The 21083-nt window shown below is 45.7% G+C and overlaps 1 protein-coding gene across 1 annotated transcript in view; it reads right to left on the bottom strand.

Annotated features, from left to right (window-relative positions):
• poldip3 (polymerase (DNA-directed), delta interacting protein 3) overlaps positions 1 to 16849 on the bottom strand; it is a 33310-nt gene extending 16461 nt beyond the window's left edge. The window contains exons 1-3 of the mRNA XM_055663042.1: positions 16740 to 16849; positions 9534 to 9954; positions 3562 to 3639 (exon numbers count right to left, since the gene is read on the bottom strand). Coding sequence (XP_055519017.1) covers positions 3562 to 3639; positions 9534 to 9954; positions 16740 to 16798 — 558 coding nt within the window. The 5' untranslated portion in view covers positions 16799 to 16849. The remainder of the gene's footprint in view (positions 1 to 3561; positions 3640 to 9533; positions 9955 to 16739) is intronic.
• Positions 16850 to 21083: the final 4234 nt, after the last annotated feature.

Here is a 21083-nt window from a genome sequence, read left to right as displayed (position 1 = left end):
GGAACAGAGGAAGCTGTGGGAAAATGTAATTGTGATTAATGAAATAATGAGAGGAAATATGTAGGATTTACTTCTCCTGTCAGAGATTAAAAAACACATGGGACATATTATACACCAGGGATGCCACACCGTTGGCAGCCCCGCCACCAGTCTGTCTGTTTTTCCGTCTTTTAAAAAAATATTTTTTAGTGCGTTTTAAAAGTCTGTGTAAATCTCTCCGGTTTGTTTTATGTGGAGGGAGGGGGAGGGGGTGGGGGGACACTTTTTTTCAGTTTTTTACCTTGCCGGAGATGCGATTGTTTTCCGGATCGCATCTTCGGTCGCTCTGCGGCCAACCATCGATGGAGCTGGAGGCCTCCTCGGACAGACTTTGTGCGTGGACTTGGGATGGTCTTTCAAAGGATCGGCTGGAGTGATCCTTGCCTGGGATTTTACATCGGGAGCTCGCAGTCTCGGGAGAGGCTAGTCAGGAGCTCCAATGACGCAGAGACTCGACCAGCCCTAACGCGGGGGAACTGACCATCCCCCCCGATGCGGAGGGCCAAAACACTGCCGGCTACGGGAGTCAAGATCGTCCCGTCAACAGAGGGCTCGAGGCCCCCGACTGCGGGAGAGCAGAGAAGGGAAGAGATTTGAACTTTTATTTTTGCCTTCCAACACAGTGAGGAATGTGGAGGGGTCAATGTGAACATGTATTTTGTGTGTTCCATTGCTTTTTATCTGTATGACTGACTTGGCAATTGAAATTCCTCGTATGTTGCAAAACATACTTGGCTAATAAAGTATTATTGTTACTGTGATTGTGGTTGTGAAGTGGCTGGTGGAAGGATTAGTGGGAGGGGAGGAAGGGAGGTTGTTTCAGGACAGTGATGTCTGGAACTCCCTGACTTTAAGAGTGCTAGACCAAAGACTCACTTCACATACACGGGCGGCAAGATGTTAGAGGACCTTAACTTTGATTTGACTGAAAGATACAGGCTCTTCAAGCCCCCAGAGTCCATTCTAACCATCGATTAACCGTTCACGCTAGCTCTATGTTATCCCACTTTTGCATCCACTCCCAACACACTGGGGACAATTGACAGAAGCCAATTAACCTACAAACCCGCACGTCCTAGTGATATGGGAGGAAACCCATAGGGAGAGCATGCAAACTCCACACAGGCACCTCCCGAGGTCACGATCAAACTTGGTCTCTGGCGCTGAGGCAACAGCTCAACCAACTGTGCCACCTTTATGGAAAGTAGAATGTGAGAATTGGTCAAGAGTGAATTGGAATAGACTGGTGTGGAGGATAAAACAGAACATAGATCAGTACGGCACAGGGGGATAGGCCCTTCGGCCATAACGTCCATGTTAAACATAATGCCAAGTTAAATTAATCGCCTCTGCCTGTACGAGACGATGAAAGGACGGATCGACTGGGCTTATATCCACTGGAGTTAAGAAGGACGAGAGGGGATCTTATAGAAACATATAAAATTCTTAAGGGATTGGACCAGGCTAGATGCAGGTAAAATGTTCCTGATGTTGGGGGAGTCCAGAACCAGGGGTCACAGTTTAAGAATAAAGGGTAGGCCATTTGGAACTGAGATTAGGTAAAACGTTTTCACCCAGAGAGTTGTGAATCTGTGGAATTCTCTGCCACAGTAGGCAGCGGAGGCCAATTCACCGGATGTATTCAAGAAAGAGTTAGATCGAGCTCTTAGGGAATCAAGAGATGTGGGGAGAAAGCAGGAACGGGATACTGATTGTGGATGATCATCCATGATCATATTGAATGGTGGCGCTGGCTCGAAGGGCCGAACCGTCTACTCCTGTACTTATTTTCTATGTTTCTATGATCCATATCCCTCCATTCCATGCTTATCAATATGCCTATCCAAAAGCCTTGTGAGTGGTACTATTGTATTCGCCGCCACCACCACCACAATGCGTTCCAGGCACTCGTGATGGCATAGGTTGCAGGAGCTGATGGGCTGAGACAATGACAGAGATGTCTATTGTTTACAAAGATGGAAGTAATCGGAGAGCTCTCGGCACGTATACTCAACCCCCAACAGGTGGTGGGGGGGGGGGGGTCAAGTCTGAAGACAAATTTGTCACGATCACAAGGGTGCCACAGAAATGAATGGATATGGGGAAGCAAGTTTGCAAAGGTACGTATCGTATACGGTCTCGTTAAGTTGGAAGAGATTCCTGGGCACGTTACACCAGGTACTGGACCAGCAGCTGACAATCTAGTAGTCCTGTGGACGGGGGAATCAAGAGGAACAAGGAACTGCAGAATACTGGAATCATGAGCAAAGCACAAAGTGCTGGAGTAACTCAGCAGGTCAAGCAGCATTTCTGGTGAACTTGGGATAGGTGACGTTTCGGGACAGGACTTCTTCAGAAGGGTCCGTATGTTTTGAGGAAGAAAGGTCCCGACCCTAGACGTCACCTGTCCATGTCCCCCAGAAGTGTGTGTCAGTATTATGCAGCGATAGACCACACCGTTTCTCAAGGCCTGTACAACTGCACTGCACTCACGTGTGATGTGGATGCATGGGGATGCTGGGGGTTGGAGGAGATAATGGCAGAGTTGGCCATTGTTTACAAAAATTGAAACAATTGAAAGCACTAGACTCAATCCCTGGTCAGGTAGGGTCAAGTATGAATACAAATTTGTCACTTCATAAGGGTGCCACAGAAATGGATGGACTTGGGAAATAAGTTTACAAACGCAAGCAATGACAATGGCTTTGGTTTCGGGAAAGCCAAATGCACAAGTCCTGATTGAGTTTTTAGTTCACTGATAACACAGGGGTCAGGAAGGAAGTACGGAGTTGCTCCTGAGGGTCTAAACCAGGGGTTGCCAACCTTTTTCGTCCCATTTACCCCTGGCAAAGTCTGTCCAATGTTTTGAGGAAGCCCGACCCTAGACGTCTGCGTCCCCCAGAGGGTGCTCAGCATCGCCATAGGACTGCTCTCACCCCTGTACCACTGGACTGTTTACTCACGTGTACCATCCGGGAGGCGCTGGGGGTCTCTCTCCAGAGTTGGCCGAACAAAAATTGAAACAATTGAAAGCACTAGCTTCTTGGTCCGGCGGTCAAGTCACTCTTTGTCACTCAACAACGTGCCACAGAAATGGATGTGACTGCCAATAAGTTTACAAACCCCCCCCAACCCCCCCCCCCCCCCCCCCCCCCCGGAAAGCCAATTACACAAGTTTTATTGAAATCGTTTGCTATGTCACTGCTCTTCAAGGGAGATCTAAATGCATTTCGTTGTCTCTGTACTGTACACTGACAATGACAATTAAAGCCAGGGGTTGAATCTGAATCTGAATCTGGCAACTTTAACAGCACATAACAATGTCACTTATTTATGAACAACTAATGATGAACAGATACCAGTATACCAGAACCAAACACAGTCAGTCAATGGGAAAAAATATGTACAAATCCAGAATCAACACATTTACCCCCTGGGTTGGCAAAATTTACCCCTGGGTGTAGGTTTACCCCAGGTTGGGGACCTTTGGTCTAAGGTGTTGCAGGGTCAGTCAGTGCTCACCTGGATAGGGCTCTGGTCATTCACCACGTTAATCTGCATTCCCAATGGATGCGACAGCACAGGGGGAGCTGATCTTTTCTGTGATGGGAAATTAAAACACGCAGGTCATTAGACAGTGCGTTCGGCTTGAGAGCAGCTGCATGCAAGCACTGGGGACACATTTATAAACCACCTTTCATAGCCTCAAGTACTTAGCAGCTAATTAATAGCTTTGTGAAGCGTCATCGCAAGTGTAAGGGACTTGACGACCAAGTTCGGTGCATCGAGCTTCTGCAAATTACCAGCTGACATATTTTAATATTTTGAAGACAATTATTGAATTACAGAACAGAGCACAGAAACAGGCCCTTCAGCCCACCACATCCATTTTGCCTAAACATGCTAATTCTGTTTTCCCCCTTTAGACCCCAAACCCCTTGCCTATTTAACAGTCTGTCTAACTGTGTCTTAAACGCTGTGATCGTATCTGTCCCCACCATCTAACCTGACAGCACATTCAATACATCTGCACAGTGGCTCAGCTGGTAGAGCTGCTGCCTCATAGTGCAAGAGACCCGGGTTTGATCCTGAACTCGGTTGCTGTCTGTGTGGAGTTTGCAAGTTCTCCTTGTGATCATGTGGCGTTCTTACAGGTGCTTTAGTTTCATCCCACATCCCAAAGACGTGTGGTTGTGCGTTAATTGGCCGCTGTGAGTCGCACGTAATGTGTAGGGGGCAGGGTGCAAATGCAGGATAACATGGAACTAGTGTAAATAGATGGTTGGCATGGTCTCTATGGGCCAAAGGGCCTGTATCCATGTGGTATCGCTAAACCTTTCTATGTTCAAAAAAACGTTCACCAAATCCCCCAAATCTCCTCCGTCTCATAGATCACCAGATCCCCCAAATTTCCTCCCTCATAGATCACCAGATCCCCCAAATCTCCTCCCTCATAGATCACCAGATCCCTTAAATCTCCTCCCTCTCACCTTAAACCAAAGCCCTTTTGTTTTTGTCCACCCACCTCAGGTTAACTACCCACTCTATCAATGTCTCTCATACATTTCCAAACCCCTATCTGGTCTCCCATCAGACTCTTTCGCTTTGGGGAAAACAAGCCCGACCAATCTAATCTCTCATCATAATAAAATACTTCAATCCCGACCAATATCCTGGATGTTCCCCCTCTGCACCCGCTCCAATGCAACACTTCCTATCGTGTGGCGACCAGAACTGCATGCAGATAGATGGCGGTTTACACAAAACGACACAAAGCGCTGTATCACTCAACGGACCAGGTAGAATCTGCGGAGAGGTGACATTTTTACCGGTTGGGACCCTTCTCCCATCTGAAAGAAAGCTCCCGATCCAAAACATGTTCTCCAGAGATGCTGCCTGTTGAGACCACCATGAACGACCAGGTTCAAGAACATTTCTTCCCCACAACCATCAGACTCTTTACCATTATAGAAACATAGAAACATAGAAAATAGGTGCAGGAGTAGGACATTCGGCCCTTCGAGCCTGCACCGTCATTCAATATGATCATGGCTGATCATCCAACTCAGTATCCCGTACCTGCCTTCTCTCCATACCCCCTGATCCCCTTAGCCACAAGGGCCACATCTAACTCCCTCTTAAATATAGCCAATGAACTGGCCTCAACTACCCTCTGTGGCAGAGAGTTCCAGAGATTCACCACTCTCTGTGTGTAAAAAATGTTTTTCTCATCTCGGTCCTAAAAGATTTCCCCCTTATCCTTAAACTGTGACCGCTTGTTCTGGACTTCCCCAACATCGGGAACAATCTTCCTGCATCTAGCCTGTCCAACCCCTTAAGAACTTTGTAAGTTTCTATAAGATCCCCCCTCAATCTTCTAGATTCTAGCGAGTACAAGCCGAGTCTATCCAGTCTTTCTTCATATGAAAGTCCTGACATCCCAGGAATCAGTCTGGTGAACCTTCTCTGTACTCCCTCTATGGCAAGAATGTCTTTCCTCAGATTTAGAGACCAAAACTGTACGCAATACTGTACGTTATACAACACTGACCTCATTAGATTGTCTTTGCTTGCACTAAGAATAACGGGTTTTTGCTTACAATATATCATCCGTGTGTATTGCATTTACAGGCCTGTTATGCTGGTTTCATTGTCCCGTTGTCAGTACATATGACAACGAAACACTCTCGACATGAGATATTGCCTGGTCTCAAGGTCTTTATTGCATTCATATTCAAAACCATTTCTTCAGTCAATCCATTCACTCTTTGTGACGCAAAGACTGGCTTTTGTGATAATGGGACTAGCAGGAGGAACAGATTGTCCACCCCACACTTTTGGTTGAACACTTATTAATATCTCAACCTTGCCTTCATTATTCATGTGCTGGGTCCCACCTTCACTGAGGATTGCATTGTGATTGTAGACACCCCCTCCTGTTTATTTGTCCACCATCCACTGCCCTGTAGATGCGGCAGGACTGCAGTGTTATGATCTGCTCTCTCGGTTGTGAGATCAGTCAGCTAGTGTTGCAGCTTCACCAGTTCGTTGGCAGAGAGGCACCGTCCCTCTGGCACCGTTCAACAGCTTCTTCCCAGATTTGTGAGCCCACCTCCCATATGCTAAGGGTGAATTCCAATCATTTCCGTTTTCCCTAAGTAGTCTGAAGAAGGGTCTCAGCCCGAAATGTCACCCATTCCTTCTCTCCAGAGATGCTTACTGTTCCGCTGAGTTACTCCAGCTTTTTGTGTCTATCTCCGTCCGATCTTCCAATCTCCCTTGTCGCGACCCGTGCACTTTTTCTTCCTGTAGCTATTCTGCACTCTGTTTACTTTCTCTTTCGCACAATATACTTGTGTATTCAATGATTTTCCTTGTGTTTTTAACTGTATCTCAGTACATGCAACAATAGTAAACTGATAACAATGTAGGTTAGTAGCTCATTTCTAGGCAAGCTTGGCGTTCTCCTCGCATGTCCTTCAGACAGGATCAATGCCATTACAAGGAAGGGGAGTGGATGTTGCAGATGTCCTGCGAATGGAATACTTTACACCACAGCTTTATGGGCAGCACAGGTGTGCAGCGCTTGAGTTGCTGCCTTGTAGCACCAGAGATCCAGGTTCAGATTCAGATTCAGATTCAGATTCAATTGTAATTGCATTGTCCAGTACAGAGACAACGAAATGCATAGTTCGATCCTGACTATGGGTGCTGCTTGTACAGAGTTTGTACATTCTTCCAGTGACCTGCGTGGGTTTTCTCCGGGTGCTCTGCTTTCCTCCCACACTCCAAAGACAGACAGGTTTGTAGGCTAATTGACTTGGTGAGATTGTAAATTGCCCCTAGCGTGTAGGGTAGTGCGTGGAAAACACTGGTCGGTGCAGACTAGTTGGGCCAAAGGGTCTGTTTCCGCGCTGTATCTCTAAACTAAAGCAAGTTGCTGAAACTTGCCTGTTGAGCCTATCCCATTCGGCAAAACTACTGGCATGCAACGTGATAGACAGCACGTGTAAGAAAGAACTGCAGATGCTGGTTTAAATCGAAGGTACACACAAAATGCTGGAGTAACTCAGCAGGACAGGCAGCATCTCTGGAGGGAAGGAATGGGAGACGTTTCAGGTCGAGACCCTTCTTCAAGACAGAAAGGCAGTATTCTCAGTGTGAAAGGACTTATCTCCACAAAGACTGTGTGGTGGCCGGTTCTATCAAATGACTTCAAGACAGATGTTCCTAGCATATGACGTTCAGTGAAGAGAGGGTCAAATAGGGTTGGCCTTCTTGTTGATTCACTTCCTACCTAGGCAAGCCTAGCCTGATGGCTATGTCTTTTAGCAATCGGTGAAAGGAGCTGTTACCCAAGCTCTCTGTATGATGAACACTTAAGTCTACTTCCGAGTATGCTACTTCCAAGTGTGATTTAGGATAACTGATGAGCACCGATTCGTTATCTCAAGGAGGACAAGAAGTGGGAATCAAGGAGAGGTTTCTTCCTCGACACTTGCACTGTATGTTGTACAATCACCTAGGATTGGTTGGTTATTCTACGTGCTGGGCGGGTTAGCAGGTCACCCATTAGATGTGGTGCTTTTGTGTAACTATCTATACTTCCCCATACGTGTTATTAACGTTCTGGCTCCTATATTGTTTAGCCATGCTTTCTTTTGTTTCTACAAGGAAAGATGTAGATTGGTTATTTCCTACTAACCAATTGTGGTGCTTGTTAGTAGTTGCTCCGCCTAATATGCGATTCATATTACCAAGAGCTTGCTTACGTAAGTCAGTCTGAGTAGCTGCTAGTTACTGTAATGTCCTGCAGACCGATGCTGTAAGTGGACTTCAATAAACATGTGTTTAAGAAGGAACTGCAGATGCTGGAAAATCGAAGGTACACAAAAAAGCGGGAGAAACTCAGCGGGTGCAGCAGCATCTATGGAGCGAAGGAAATAGGCAACATTTCTCCAGCTTTTTTGTGTACCTTTAATAAACATGTGTTGTGTCTTGATGTGTGTCCGACTCAACTCATTACAACCTACCAATGTTAAAACAGTTAAGTCAGGTCGGGGGAGTTCCCCCCCGCCAGGGGTACCATGTAATCCCGTGCTACCTGCTCCAGGGTCGGATAGTCGGCGACTAAACCATCTCCCCCCCCCGCTGGTTTGCCAGGTGAGGAGGGGGCTGAGGACCCCCAGCAGGACCAAAAACACGATCTGTCAATGGGCGGATGAGCTCCTAGCGAGCCAATGGCCACCCACACTTTAGTAGAAGTTGCGATCACTGTCGTACACAGCATTGTAAGGCACCATGCCCGTTGATGTTCAACGATGATGGTGATGATTATCGATTGATTGATACAGTAAGGAAACAGGCCACTCGGCCTTCACTAACCATCTATCACCCACTCACACTAGTTGATTAATTGATTGAGTGAGAGAGAGATACAGCATGTAAACAGGCTCTTTAGCCCACTGAGTCCATGTCGACCATCGATGCACCCATTCACACTTGTTCGGTGCTATCCCACTTGCTCCTCCACACACTACACACTAGGGGCAATTTAGGGGTGGGAGATTGCAACCTTCACGTGGTCCGTCCCTGTTTCGACGAATGCAATCAACCTGGTGTGATCAAATAGAACAAGTTGTTCTAGAACTTTAGGCTGTGCACGCCATACGCAAGAAGAAGAAGAAGAGGCAATTTATAGAGGACCAATTAATCTACAAACTCGCACATATTTGGGATGTGGGAGGAAACTGGAGCACCTGCAGAAAGACAGGGAGAACGTTCAAACACCGCACAGATCGCACGCGATGTCAGTATTGAACCTACATGTGAAACATCATATTTGTTATTTTAAAACTTTGCTCCCTTGAATCATAACATATAATTGCAGAGGAATGTTTGGAACAATTAATTCCGGAGAAAACAGAGCGGAAAGGCCTGCCATGCATGCTGCTTATTTGATACCACGGACACTACATTAATACAGGTCCACCACCGATCCAACAGAGGTCACGGACTCCGAGAGGAGTCCAGCGGTACTGAAGCGGTCCACCTAGGCCGCCGGGGGGTGGGATCGAGATACCAGCCCACAAAGTCAATTTCGTAAATCAGCTATGGGAACGGATCGGCCTGCTGCGGCTGGGTCGGAGTTTCATAATCCCGGCCGCTAGGAGCAAATTCAATGAGGTTGAGAGCAGCCGCCTCACCCGGCCTAAGCACCACATTTTTGGCGGGATTTCCGGGGGTGGGGGAGGTGGGGGATTTGGGGTGGTATTTCAAGAAACCTCTCGTAATTTTGTTGGATTAAAGGAGTTGCTGGATCAGTGGTGGACCTGTACCAAGGATGCTCCGCTAATACAAGTGACCCAGCCAGTGGAACACCAGTAACAGCATGCCACCAGTACCCCGCAGATAAACATATATCGATTCAGTTAACATTTGCGGTGAACATTTCCGTGTCAAATATACTGAGGCTGTAGGTTAAAAGTTTCCACCTGAGGTACTTGGATAGTTTTGGTGATCCTGCCGCCCGTGTTGATAGTCCCGGTTGTTGGAGCGGTGGTCATGGCTGGAGCGCTCCTCCTGGCTTTCAGTCGCTCCCGAGCATCAAGAACCCTTTTCATCGCCAGCCCTTTCTCGCTTCCATCCTGGCTTTTCCTTGAATTGATCATTTCGCGTGCATCGAGGACCTTCGAGGAGCCCCCGGTTATTTTCGAGCGCATGCCCTTCTGTGCCAAGCGATCGCGGGCGTCCCTCATGGTGAGCCGGTGCCGAGCGTCCGTGATGCCGATCTTCTGTCGCGCATCAAAAGTCCTTTGAAAGCCGCTGACTGGCCTGCTCGTGTTCACGTTCGCAAACTGATCCCCAATCCGTGACTTAATGCCGCCGGCAACGGGCCTGGCACTTGGCACCGGTCTGCAACAATGCAAGAAGTACAAATGAAGCATTCAGAGTCAAACACAAGTTGAACAAAGCTAAATGCACAATACTGCAGTGGCTGGGAATCTGTAATAAAAAATAAAATGCTAGAAATCTTATTGGGGGATCTTACCGGAACAGATAAAATTATAAAAGGACTGGACAAACTAGATGCAGGAAAAATGTTCCCAATGTTGGGCGAGTCCAGAACCAGGGGCCACAGTCTTAGAATCAAGGGGAGGCCATTTAAGACTGAGGTGAGAAAAACCTTTTTCACCCAGAGAGTTGTGAATTTGTGGAATTCCCTGCTACAGAGGACAGTGGAGGCCAAATCACTGGATGGATTTAACAGAGAGTTAAATAGAGCTCTATCTAGGGGCTAGTGGAATCAAGGGATATGGGGAGAAGGCAGGCACGGGTTATTGATTGGAAACGATCACCCATGATCTCAATGAATGACGGTGCTGGCTCGAAGGGCCGAATGGCCTCCTCCTAGAAACATAGAAATTAGGTGCAGGAGTAGGCCATTCGGCCCTTCGAGCCTGCACCGCCATTCAATATGATCATGGCTGATCATCCAACTCAGTATCCCGTACCTGCCTTCTCTCCATACCCTCTGATCCCCTTAGCCACAAGGGCCACATCTAACTCCCTCTTAAATATAGCCAATGAACTGGCCTCGACTACCCTCTGCGGCAGAGAGTTCCAGAGATTCACCACCCCCTGTGCCTACTTTCTATGTTTCTATAAACACAGTCACTGTAAACCATACTATCAAGTTTAGTTTAGTTTATTATTGACATGTCGCGAGGTACAGTGAAAAGCTTTTGTATGCATCCTATCCAGTCAGTGAAAAGACTGTACATGATTACAATCAAGCTGTCCACAGTGCAGGTACAGGATAAAGGCTATAACGTTTAGTGCATAATAAAGTCCAATTATATATAGTTCAAAGATCTCCAATGAGGGTAGGTGGGAGGCCAGGACTGCTCTCTAGTTGGTGGGAGGACAGTCAGTTGCCTGATAACAGCTGAGAGGAAACTATCCCTGAATTTGCAGGGATGTGTTTTCAAATGTCTGTACCTCTAGCCTGATGGGAATGGGGAGAAGAGGGAGTGATCGAGGTGAGACTGGGCCTTGATTATGCTGCTGGCTTTGCCAAGGAAGCATGAAGTGTAGATGGAGTCAAAGGAAGGAAAGTTGGTTTGCATGATAGTCTGGGCTACATCCACAACTCACTGCATTTTTTTTGGATGGAGCTGCTCCCAAACCATACTGTGATGTAAATTGAGAAAATAATTTCCATGGCATATTTGTAGAAGTTGGTGAGGATTGGGGACATGCCAAACTCCCTAAGCCTTCCAAGCACCTACTCATCAACAACCTGCTCTCTGCTGAAGACACGGAGTGCTGGAGTAGCTGAGCGTGTCAGGTCTGCCTGACTTACTGAGCTACTCTAGCACTCTGTGTCTTCTTTTGTAAAGCAACACCTGCAGTTCCTGGTGTCTGCCTGCTCTCTAATGTCCAGTTCCGGTTTCACTGAACCATTAGGCCCCATCTTCAACAAGTGAGGGTCTAACAACTTATCTTTTCCCCCTGTGCACAGGTCAACTACAGGAACACCTCATAATCCACTTGGGTAGCTTATAATTAACAGTATCATTTAGGTATCACCACCCCCTACTTGTAACACCCTTGTGCGCCACCCAAGTGCACGCCCATTTATCCCACACCCAGGGTAAACAAATCACTGGCTTCACGAACAGTGTAGGAAGGAACTGCAGATGCTGGTTTACACCGAAGATAGACGCAAGATGCTAGAGTAACTCAGCGGGACAGGCAGCATCTCTGGAGAGAAGAGATGGGTGACGCTTCAGGTCAAGACCCTTCAGGGGAGAGGGAGATATGAAAGGGCAAGGTGTGAAAATGACAGATCAAAGCAGACGTTGATCAAGGAAATGTAGAAATGGTTCATTGTAACTAACACCTATGAGAGAGAAGCGAGTGTCACCAAACTTCTGAATTCTCTGGGGTGGAACCCTCTCCAAGACAGAGAGACGTGAAGATCACCGTTTGACCTGTTTTTACAAAATGTTAAATGGTCAGCTCGACATAGACTACAAGACCTACACCAAACCCAAACCAATTAGGAGCAGACTAGGGCATTCGATCCAATTTGTGATCCCAGCTACAAAGAGAGATGTGTTGTACAGCAATTCGTTCTTCCCCCGCACAATTAAAGCATGGAATAATCTCCACCCAACTATAGTTACCCAACCAGATGCAACTAAATTTAAAGTAGCTCTTTCTTCCCAATAGGCCTTTCTCCCTCCACCACCTCCAGTTTAAATTCCACTTGGAATATTTTGGAGGACCAAGAAACCAAGAACCAAGATTGTTGGCCATGGGGAAGGTGAGAGCGAGGTCTACAATCAGTAAAATTAATCAGGACAGTGAAACTAGTTGGAGGACTAGGGTGGGGGAGGGACGGAGAGAGAGCGAATGCAAGGATTAAGAAGATAGATAAATCAATATTCATACCCCTGGGTTGTAAGCGGTCTAATATTAATGTTACTGTTTGTATGCCTCGTTGCCACCTTTCCCTCAATTTTTATTTTATTTTAATAAAATGGAATTGATAATGCTTCTAAAGCTTTGTTAAGTTTAAGGTCTTTAAATGTTAACACAGAGAAGTCAGAGTGGAAATGTGGTAGATAATGGAAATTGGAAACTCAGGGTCAGTCTGGCAGATTGAATGAAAGTGGTCCACAGAGCAGACATCTAATCTGCGTTTGGCTTCTACAAGGTCGACACTACACTGTGAACGCTGAATGCCGTATCCAAGATTGGCAGAAGTGAATCACTGCTTCAGCTGAAAGGACTGCTTGCATTACTGATGGTGGGATGAGGTGTCACAGCTCCCGTGGCTACATAAATGAATTGCAGATGCTGGTTTATGCCAAAGATCGACTCAAAATGTTGGGTACCTCAGTGGGTTAGGTACTTCTCTCTGGAAGAAATACAGGTGACGTTTCAGGTCGGGACTCTTCTTCAGAGACGCTGCCTGACCCGCTAAGTTACTCCAGCATTTTGTGTCTTTCCAGTGGATGTCTGACAGAATGCTGTGAAAAAGGCCGTGATTTACCAAGCTAACATCAAATTATTAAAGATAATCTTCAGGGACATACAGTGCCCTCCATAATGTTTGGGAGAAAGACCCATCATTTATTTATTTGCCTCTGTACTCCACAATTTGAGATTTGTAATATAAAAAAATCACATGTGGTTAAAGTGCACATTGTCGGATTTTATTAAAGGGTATTTTGATACATTTTGGTTTCACCATGTAGAAATTATAGCTGTGTTTATACATAGTCCCCCCATTTCCGGGCACCATAATGTTTGGGACACATGGCTTCAGAGGTGTTTTTAATTGCTCAGGTGTGTTTCAATGCCTACTTAATGCAGGTATAAGAGAGCTCTCAACACCTAGTCTTTCCTCCAGTCTTTCCATCACGTTTGGAAACTTTTATTGCTGTTTATCAACAGGAGGACCAAAGTTGTGCCAATTAAAGTCAAATAAGCCATTATGAGACTGAGAAACAATAATAAAACTGCTAGAAACATCAGTCTAACCTTAGGCTTACCAAAATCAAGTGTTTGGAACATCATTATGAAGAAAGAGAGCACTGGTGAGCTTACTAATCGCAATGGAACTGGCAGGCCAAGGAAGACCTCCACAACTGATGACAGAAGAATTCTCTCTATAATAAAGAAAAATCGCCAAACACCTGTCCAACAGATCAGAAACACTCTGCAGGAGTCATTTGTCAATGACCAATGTCCACAGAAGACTTCATGAACTACAGAGGCTACACTGCAAGATGCAAACCACTGGTTAGCAGCAAAAATAGGAAGGTCAGATTGCAATTTTCCAAGTAGGACTTAAAAGAGCAACCACAGTTCTGGAAAAAGGTTTTGTGGATTCTGAAGTGTATAGACATATGCTATCTGCTTAAGTTCAAACAAATGCCTCAAAACTCATTGGCCGGCGGTTCATTCTATAGCAAGACTATGATCCCAAACATACTGCTAAAGCAACAAAGGAGTTTTTCAAAGCTAAAAAATGGTAAATTCTTGAGTGGCCAAATCAATCACCCGATCTGAACCCAATTGAGCATGCCTTTTATATGCTGAAGAGAAAACTAAAGGGGACTACCCCCCAAAGCAAGCAGAAGCTAAAGATGACTGCAATACAGGCCTGGCAGAGCGTCACCAAGGAAAACACCCAGCAACTTTAAAGTGACTCTCTCATTCCCGATTGGAACTGCATCACTGTACAACCAATTCATCCCACATAATACAAACGTGTTCCCAATTCATCAATCGCATTAGTTTACAATCTTTTCTTTGCATTCTTCCTTGAATAAATGCACATTAGCTATTTTCCACTCTACTGGTACCTCACCCCTGGTTAATGATGGACTTATCTCACCCAGGGCTCCCACAATCTCCTTTCTAGCTTTGCACAGTTCTTGGATATATTTGATCAATCCCCAGAGATTTATCAACCTTCATACATTTTAAAAGACTTCCAGCAACTCCTCTACTATAATGCAGACTATCCTCAACATATCCCCATTAATTTTCCAGAGCTACTTAGATTTCATGTCTTACTCCACGATTATTATAACAGTGAAAGTGAAAGTCAGTAATTCCCAAAGATCTGATGATCTACAATTCATTGAAACAGAATAGTGGCACTGCACAGCGAACAGAGCTGACTGCTCCATAGAACACGGTTCAATCCTGAACTCACAGTACTCCCAAGATAGACACAAAATACTGGAGTAACTCAATGGGCCAGGTGGTATCACTGGAGAAAATTCCTTACATTCCTTGTGGGGAGGGGCAGCAGGAGTTAAGAGGGTCCTGGACAAATCACAGCAGGCAACAGATGACCTTGGGAGATAGAATTCACTGATGGGCAGATTGTTGGATAGAAACAGGTGCAAGCCCAAAAGAAAAACATGGTTGTGAACTATAAAGCGTGTTGAAGGGGAAGGTGACAGGTCAGTGTGGGAATGGGGAGGGGAGTTAAAAATGGTGAGCAACTAGGAGATCCAATAGTCCTTGGCAGACTGAGCAGTACTAGTTTCCTCCCACTTCTAACAGGCATGTGGGCTGGTTGGTTCACTGGCTATGTATGTGGTGGGAAGTTGATGCAAAAAGGGGGAAGAATAAAATTGGATTAGCGTAAACGGCTGCCTGAATGTCAACACAGACCCAAAGAATGGGCCTCTTTCCATACTGAACAGCTCGATGTCTCGGTGCAGAAGGCTGAGTTTTTTTTTTCCAGATTGAAGGGAAGAGGATAGTGGAATTCCCCAGTGTCAGTACTAGGACCACAATTTAAAATTTGGAGATTTCAACGAGATACAGATCAGCATTTCGTAGAAACAAAGAACTGCAGATGCTGGTTTACACCAATGATAGACACAAAGTGCTGGAGTAACTCAGCGGGCCAGGCAGCATCTTTGGAGAAAAAGGATGGGTGACGTTTTGGTCAGGACCATCCTTCAGAAAAAAGTAGTGTTACATTTTAGCGATAAAAATTAAAAGTTGTTAGATGCAACAAGTAATTTTATTGTTCCGTTTCGGGACATACGATGAAAATCACTCATAGGGTACAAATGATAAAGGACCTTAAACTTCATCCACCTACTACTCATTGCAAGTTCATCAGACTGACAATATTCCACAAGATCAAGAATACCACTATATATTTGAAGATGGAGGACCACATCCAGTTAAACCAAGTACCCATAGGCATGTCAACCAGAAGCTACCACCCTGGAAATTATTTCATTCCGCACGGCAATTCATTAGCACTTTCTAACTTGTTTTTCTTCAAGACAGCAAGGGATTGGAATACCCTACCAGCCAGTTCAGAGATCTCCAAAACATCAACACATACAAAGATGCAACTCCAAAAACTCCATCTTGACTAGCACATCCACCACAATCAAAGTGCTGAGTGATGCTCAACTTTTCAGCGTACTACATCCAGAGATCCAGATTACACACAGGGGCTCAATCTAAAATATTGACTCTGTCTTTCCACATATGCTGCCCAATTCCTGTTATTAATTTCAGATGTCCATCATCTGCAGTTTTTTTTAAATTGCTAATTCGAGGAACAGAGGAACTGTTTTCATTGAAAGTAGCAGGTCAGGTTGTGAAAGTTATGAACAGGCTTTTGGGATCTGGGACTTTCTAAACGCAGGGTCAGAGAACAAACATAAGGAAGGCTTGAAAAAAAGACTGAGTACAATTTGGGTCTCATAGTGAGGTTCTGAGTGCCATGAAAAAAATCCAAAGCTTTAGGAGTTTATTACTAACATGATGAATGTGGAACAGCTCTTTATTCCATATCTGCAGCAAAGCTTAGAGCCAAGATGTGCAGCTAATCTACATCACCCTTTCCTCCTCTACAGAGATGCTATGCTGCCTGTCCCGCTGAGTTACTCCAGCATTTTCTGTCTATCTTGACTAAAATGATGAGCCTGGGACCCCTGGACCCTCAGATCCCCGCCGCCCCGGGATCCCCACACCCGTCTCTCCCGGCCCGAGTCCCCGGCTCCGGGCCCAGTCACAGCCCGTCTCCAAGGCCCCGAGTCCGGGGGAGATGCGCCTCCCCCACTCCCCCCGGCACCGTCCCCGTCCTCGGGACCCCGCTCCCCACTCCAGGACCCCGGGCCCGGCCCGCAAACTGCCCTCACCGGCCCTTGAGGCGCAGGCCGCGCCTCCGGATGATGTCGTCCAGCGAGGAGTCCGCCATGGCCGCGCTGCGCTGGGGGAGGGAGGAGGGGAGGGCACGGCGGCCCGCGCGCACCAAGCACCACGGCGCCAAAACGCGACCGCACCACCATCTCGAAACCACTGGCTGCCTGGACAGTCTGAAGAAGGTGGATTGTACTTTAGAAGGAACTGCAGATGCTGGAAAATCGAAGATACACAAAAATGCTGGAGAAACGCAGCGGGTGCAGCAGCATCTATGGAGCGAAGGCAATAATAATAACAATAATACATTTTATTACAGACTCAAGGTCCAGTCAAGGGGCAACATGACATTAAAAAAATGCATTGCATATTAAAAAAATATCATAAAGTACTAATAATAATAATAATAATAATAATAATAATAATAATATTAATAATAATAATAATAATAATAATAATAATATATTTTATTGTCATTGCACTTCAGTGCAACGAGATTTGGTATGCAGCTTCCAACCGATGTCAAAATAAATAAATAAATAAATAAATGTGGATATAGATAGATATAAAATCTTAGTATATCACTTATAAAAGCATCATAAATTATATATTTTTGAGTTACATGAGTTACATATTTTTGAATACATGAGTTAAAAATCCAGATTAAAAGAATGATCAATGTCCTACAACGAGACAACGATACCAGTGTCTCCACAGCTGGGATTCGTATCGTGTAGTGCCAACCCTTATGTTTGACAAGGCCACAATAATTACATTTTTAGAGTCATTTATCCTGCAAATGAATTTAAACATGTGATTTCTTAGGATAGCTTCTAAAATACCGACTCCTGCAGCCACAAACGTATTACTGGCACTACACCATCTAGGTTTCCTTAGCAGTGTTCTCATGGCATCGTTATATGCCACCTTTAGTCTTGCAAACTTGTCTTTCCATAGTTGGACCACAGGTGCACAGTGTAGAGTGGTGTGCAGTATGCTCTAAGTAGCGACATCTTCACCACATCTGCACACGCACCAAATTTACGCAAGAGAATATTCGCCTGTACATACAGCATGCGTCGTTGCCTATAAATATCCTCATCATCTGTCATTTGTTCTGTAATAATGTGCCCTGGATATTTTACCTTATTACAGACACTAAGATTATTGTCAGACAATTTAAAATCAGAAATTTATCCTCTTTGGTTCTACAGATCATAACAGCACTCTTACTAGCATTATATTTAATATCATGTTCCACACCATACACAGAACATATAGTAAGGAGCTGCTGGAGACCAGCGCTAGATGGACTAAAGACCACAAGATCATCTGCATACATAATATGGTTCACTAAAATATTACCAATCATGCACCCAAACAGGCAAAGTTTCGGGCCAAAACCCTTCTTCAGATTGTATATTCCGAAATATTAAAAAAATAACATTCAAAAGTCCTGGGCCTGAATCCAAATTTGGAACCAGGGTAATATCCTTAATCTTCTCTCAAAGCCTATTGTAGAGGCTTGTGTATAAAGGAACTGGTTTAAACCCAAGGTAGACACAAAATGCTGGAGTAACTCAGCGGGACAGGCAGCATCTCTGGAGAGATGGAATGGATAATGTTTCGGGTTGAGACCCTTCTTCAGACCTTCAGTCTTGTGTTTTCTCACAGCTCCTTGGCAGGTTAAACCTGACCACAGAGCGAGGTCGAACCACTTGTAAATACCACCACCTGAGCACGTCGGTGTTGGTTTATTTAAGCCTGTCCCCGCTGCGGGTTTGGCCACCTGGAGAGACAGGTTAGGTTTTGTTTAGAGATGCAGCATGAAAACAGGCACTTCGCCCCACTGAGTCCATGCTGACCATTGATCACCTGTTCACACTAACTTAGCTAGTTTTGTTTATTGTCAGTAGGTACACAAAAAAAAGCTGGAGAAACTCAGCGGGTGCAGCAGCATCTATGGAGCAAAGGAAATAGGCAATGTTTCGGGCCGAAACCCTTCTTCAGACTGATCGGGGCGGGGCGGGGGTGGGCGGGGACAAGAAAGGAAAAAGAAGGAGGAGCCCGAAGGCTGGGGGATGGGAGGAGAGACAGCAGGGGGACTGAGGAAGGGGAGGAGACACCAAGGACTAACAAAATTGGGAGAATTCGATGTTCATGCCCCCAGGTCTCCTCCCATCCCCCAGCCTTCGGGCTCCTCCTCCTTTTTCCTTTCTTGTCCCCGCCCACCCCCGCCCCCGATCAGTCTGAAGAAGGGTTTCGGCCCAAAACGTTGCCTATTTCCTTCGCTCCATAGATGCTGCTGCACCCGCTGAGTTTCTCCAGCTTTTTTGTGTACCTTCGATTCTCCAGCATCTGCAGTTCCTTCTTAAACACTTTGTTTATTGTCACGTGTACCGAGGTACCGTGAAAAGCTTTCGTTTCATGGTATCCAGTCATCGGAAAGACAATGCATGATCCCATTCGAGCCATTCACAATGTATAGATACATGATAAGGGAATAACGTTCAGTGCAAGGTAAAGCCAGAAAAGTCTGACCGAGGATAGTCCAAAGGCCACCAATGAGGTAGATAGTAGTTCTATGTTATCCCAAATTCTTATCACCTCTCTATGCATTAGGGGCAATTTACAGATGGCCAATTAACCAACAAACCCTCATGGCTTTGGGATGTGGGAGGAAACCAGAGCACCCGGAGAAAACCCATACGGTCACAGAGAGAACATACACGCTCTGCACAGACAGCACCCAAGGTCAGGATCGAACCTGGGTATCTGACACTGAGAGGCAGCGGCTGTGCTGCATATTTAAATGTTCTCTCTTGAATATTATTTCTGATTTTTTTTCTCCCCCCCCCCCCCCCCATATTTCCTAACGACATTAAGAGCATTCATTTGGCCACCGAGTGAGTTCACTGTGGCAGCCACAGCAATCCCGCCAATCCTACAGATCTACTTATATCTCTGACAAGACCACCTACTCTCCACTGTCACCCGTCCACGCTTTTAACACTGGATAATGATAGGAAGGAATTAAATATCCCCACTATCCCCACTTTCTCATCCACTCCCTGACACACTGGGGGCAATTTACAGAGGGCCAATGAACATACAAACACGCACGCCTTTGGGATGTGGGAGGAAACTGGAGCATCCGGAGGAAACCCACACGGTCACAGGGAGAGCGTGCAAACTCCACACAGACCGCAGCCAAGGTCGGGATAGAACCCGGGTCTCTGGTGCTGATGGATTGTCTTACCTTGACGTAGCTTGTCGCGGGTGGACGTAGGTTGGCGTAGGTGTGGTCGTAGGTGGACGTCCTAATGGGACGTCAGTTGTCGGTAGCTTGACGTCGCGTAGAAGGTAGGTTGTTGTAGACATTGTTATAGACATTGTCGGAGGGGGTCCCAGTCACCGGTTTTTCGGGGACCTGCTATGACTATGACATTCGCCGGCAGTTGCTGAAAAACTTGCCTAAAAGCCCTGTCCCACGGTACGAATTCATTCAAGAGCTCTCCCGAGTTTTTAAAAAAAATCACACTCGTGGTATAATAATAATAATAATAATAATAATTTTATTTATAGAGCACTTTAAAAACAAACATAGCTGCAACAAAGTGCTGTACATCACTAATCATTGACAAAAAAAGTTAATACACACCAAAAATAACAATCAAAAGAAATAGTAGGAAAAGACATGTAAAATAAAGAAACATCAAAAACACCACAAACAGAAGCAAAGCCTCAGGCATGGTCAAAAGCCAGGGAGTACAAATGTGTTTTAACACTGGATTTGAAGATGGACAGTGAGGGGGCCTGTCTGATGTGCAACGGCAGGGTGTTCCAGAGTGCCGGAGCAGCAACAGAGAAGGCTCTATCCCCTCTGAGCCTCTGACTAGACCTAGACTAGTAAGCACGGAGAATGTACGTAGCGGGTACGTCGGAGCTCGGGGACGTCTCTTAGCGGTTCGTAACGTTAACGGCAGGTACTTGGGAAACGCGGTAACATCGGGAAGACTTGTGAAGATTTTTCGACACGTTGAAAAATGTCCACGAGAGCCCCGAGCACCTACGAGTGGCCATTACCGTAAATCTCCGAGTTCGAATCAGGGCAAACTCCGGAGAGCTCTTGAATGAACTCGTACAGTGGGACAGGACTTTAAGTGGAACAGGCCCATAAACTAAATGAAGCCTAAACTAAAACCAGCAGTTCTGGTCTAGAACGTCTCTACAAACAAATGAGTTTTGATTAGTGACGCTGTTCTGAAATGTCTTTGTCACGCAGAATTCAAATCAAAATGAGGGGAATATTTACCACAGCACGGTGTGATTTGTAGCTGAGC

The sequence above is a fragment of the Leucoraja erinacea genome, chromosome 37 (genome assembly GCF_028641065.1).
Source record: "Leucoraja erinacea ecotype New England chromosome 37, Leri_hhj_1, whole genome shotgun sequence".
Classification (NCBI taxonomy): Eukaryota; Metazoa; Chordata; class Chondrichthyes; order Rajiformes; family Rajidae; genus Leucoraja; species Leucoraja erinaceus.
This window is presented reverse-complemented; position numbering and strand designations above follow the sequence as displayed.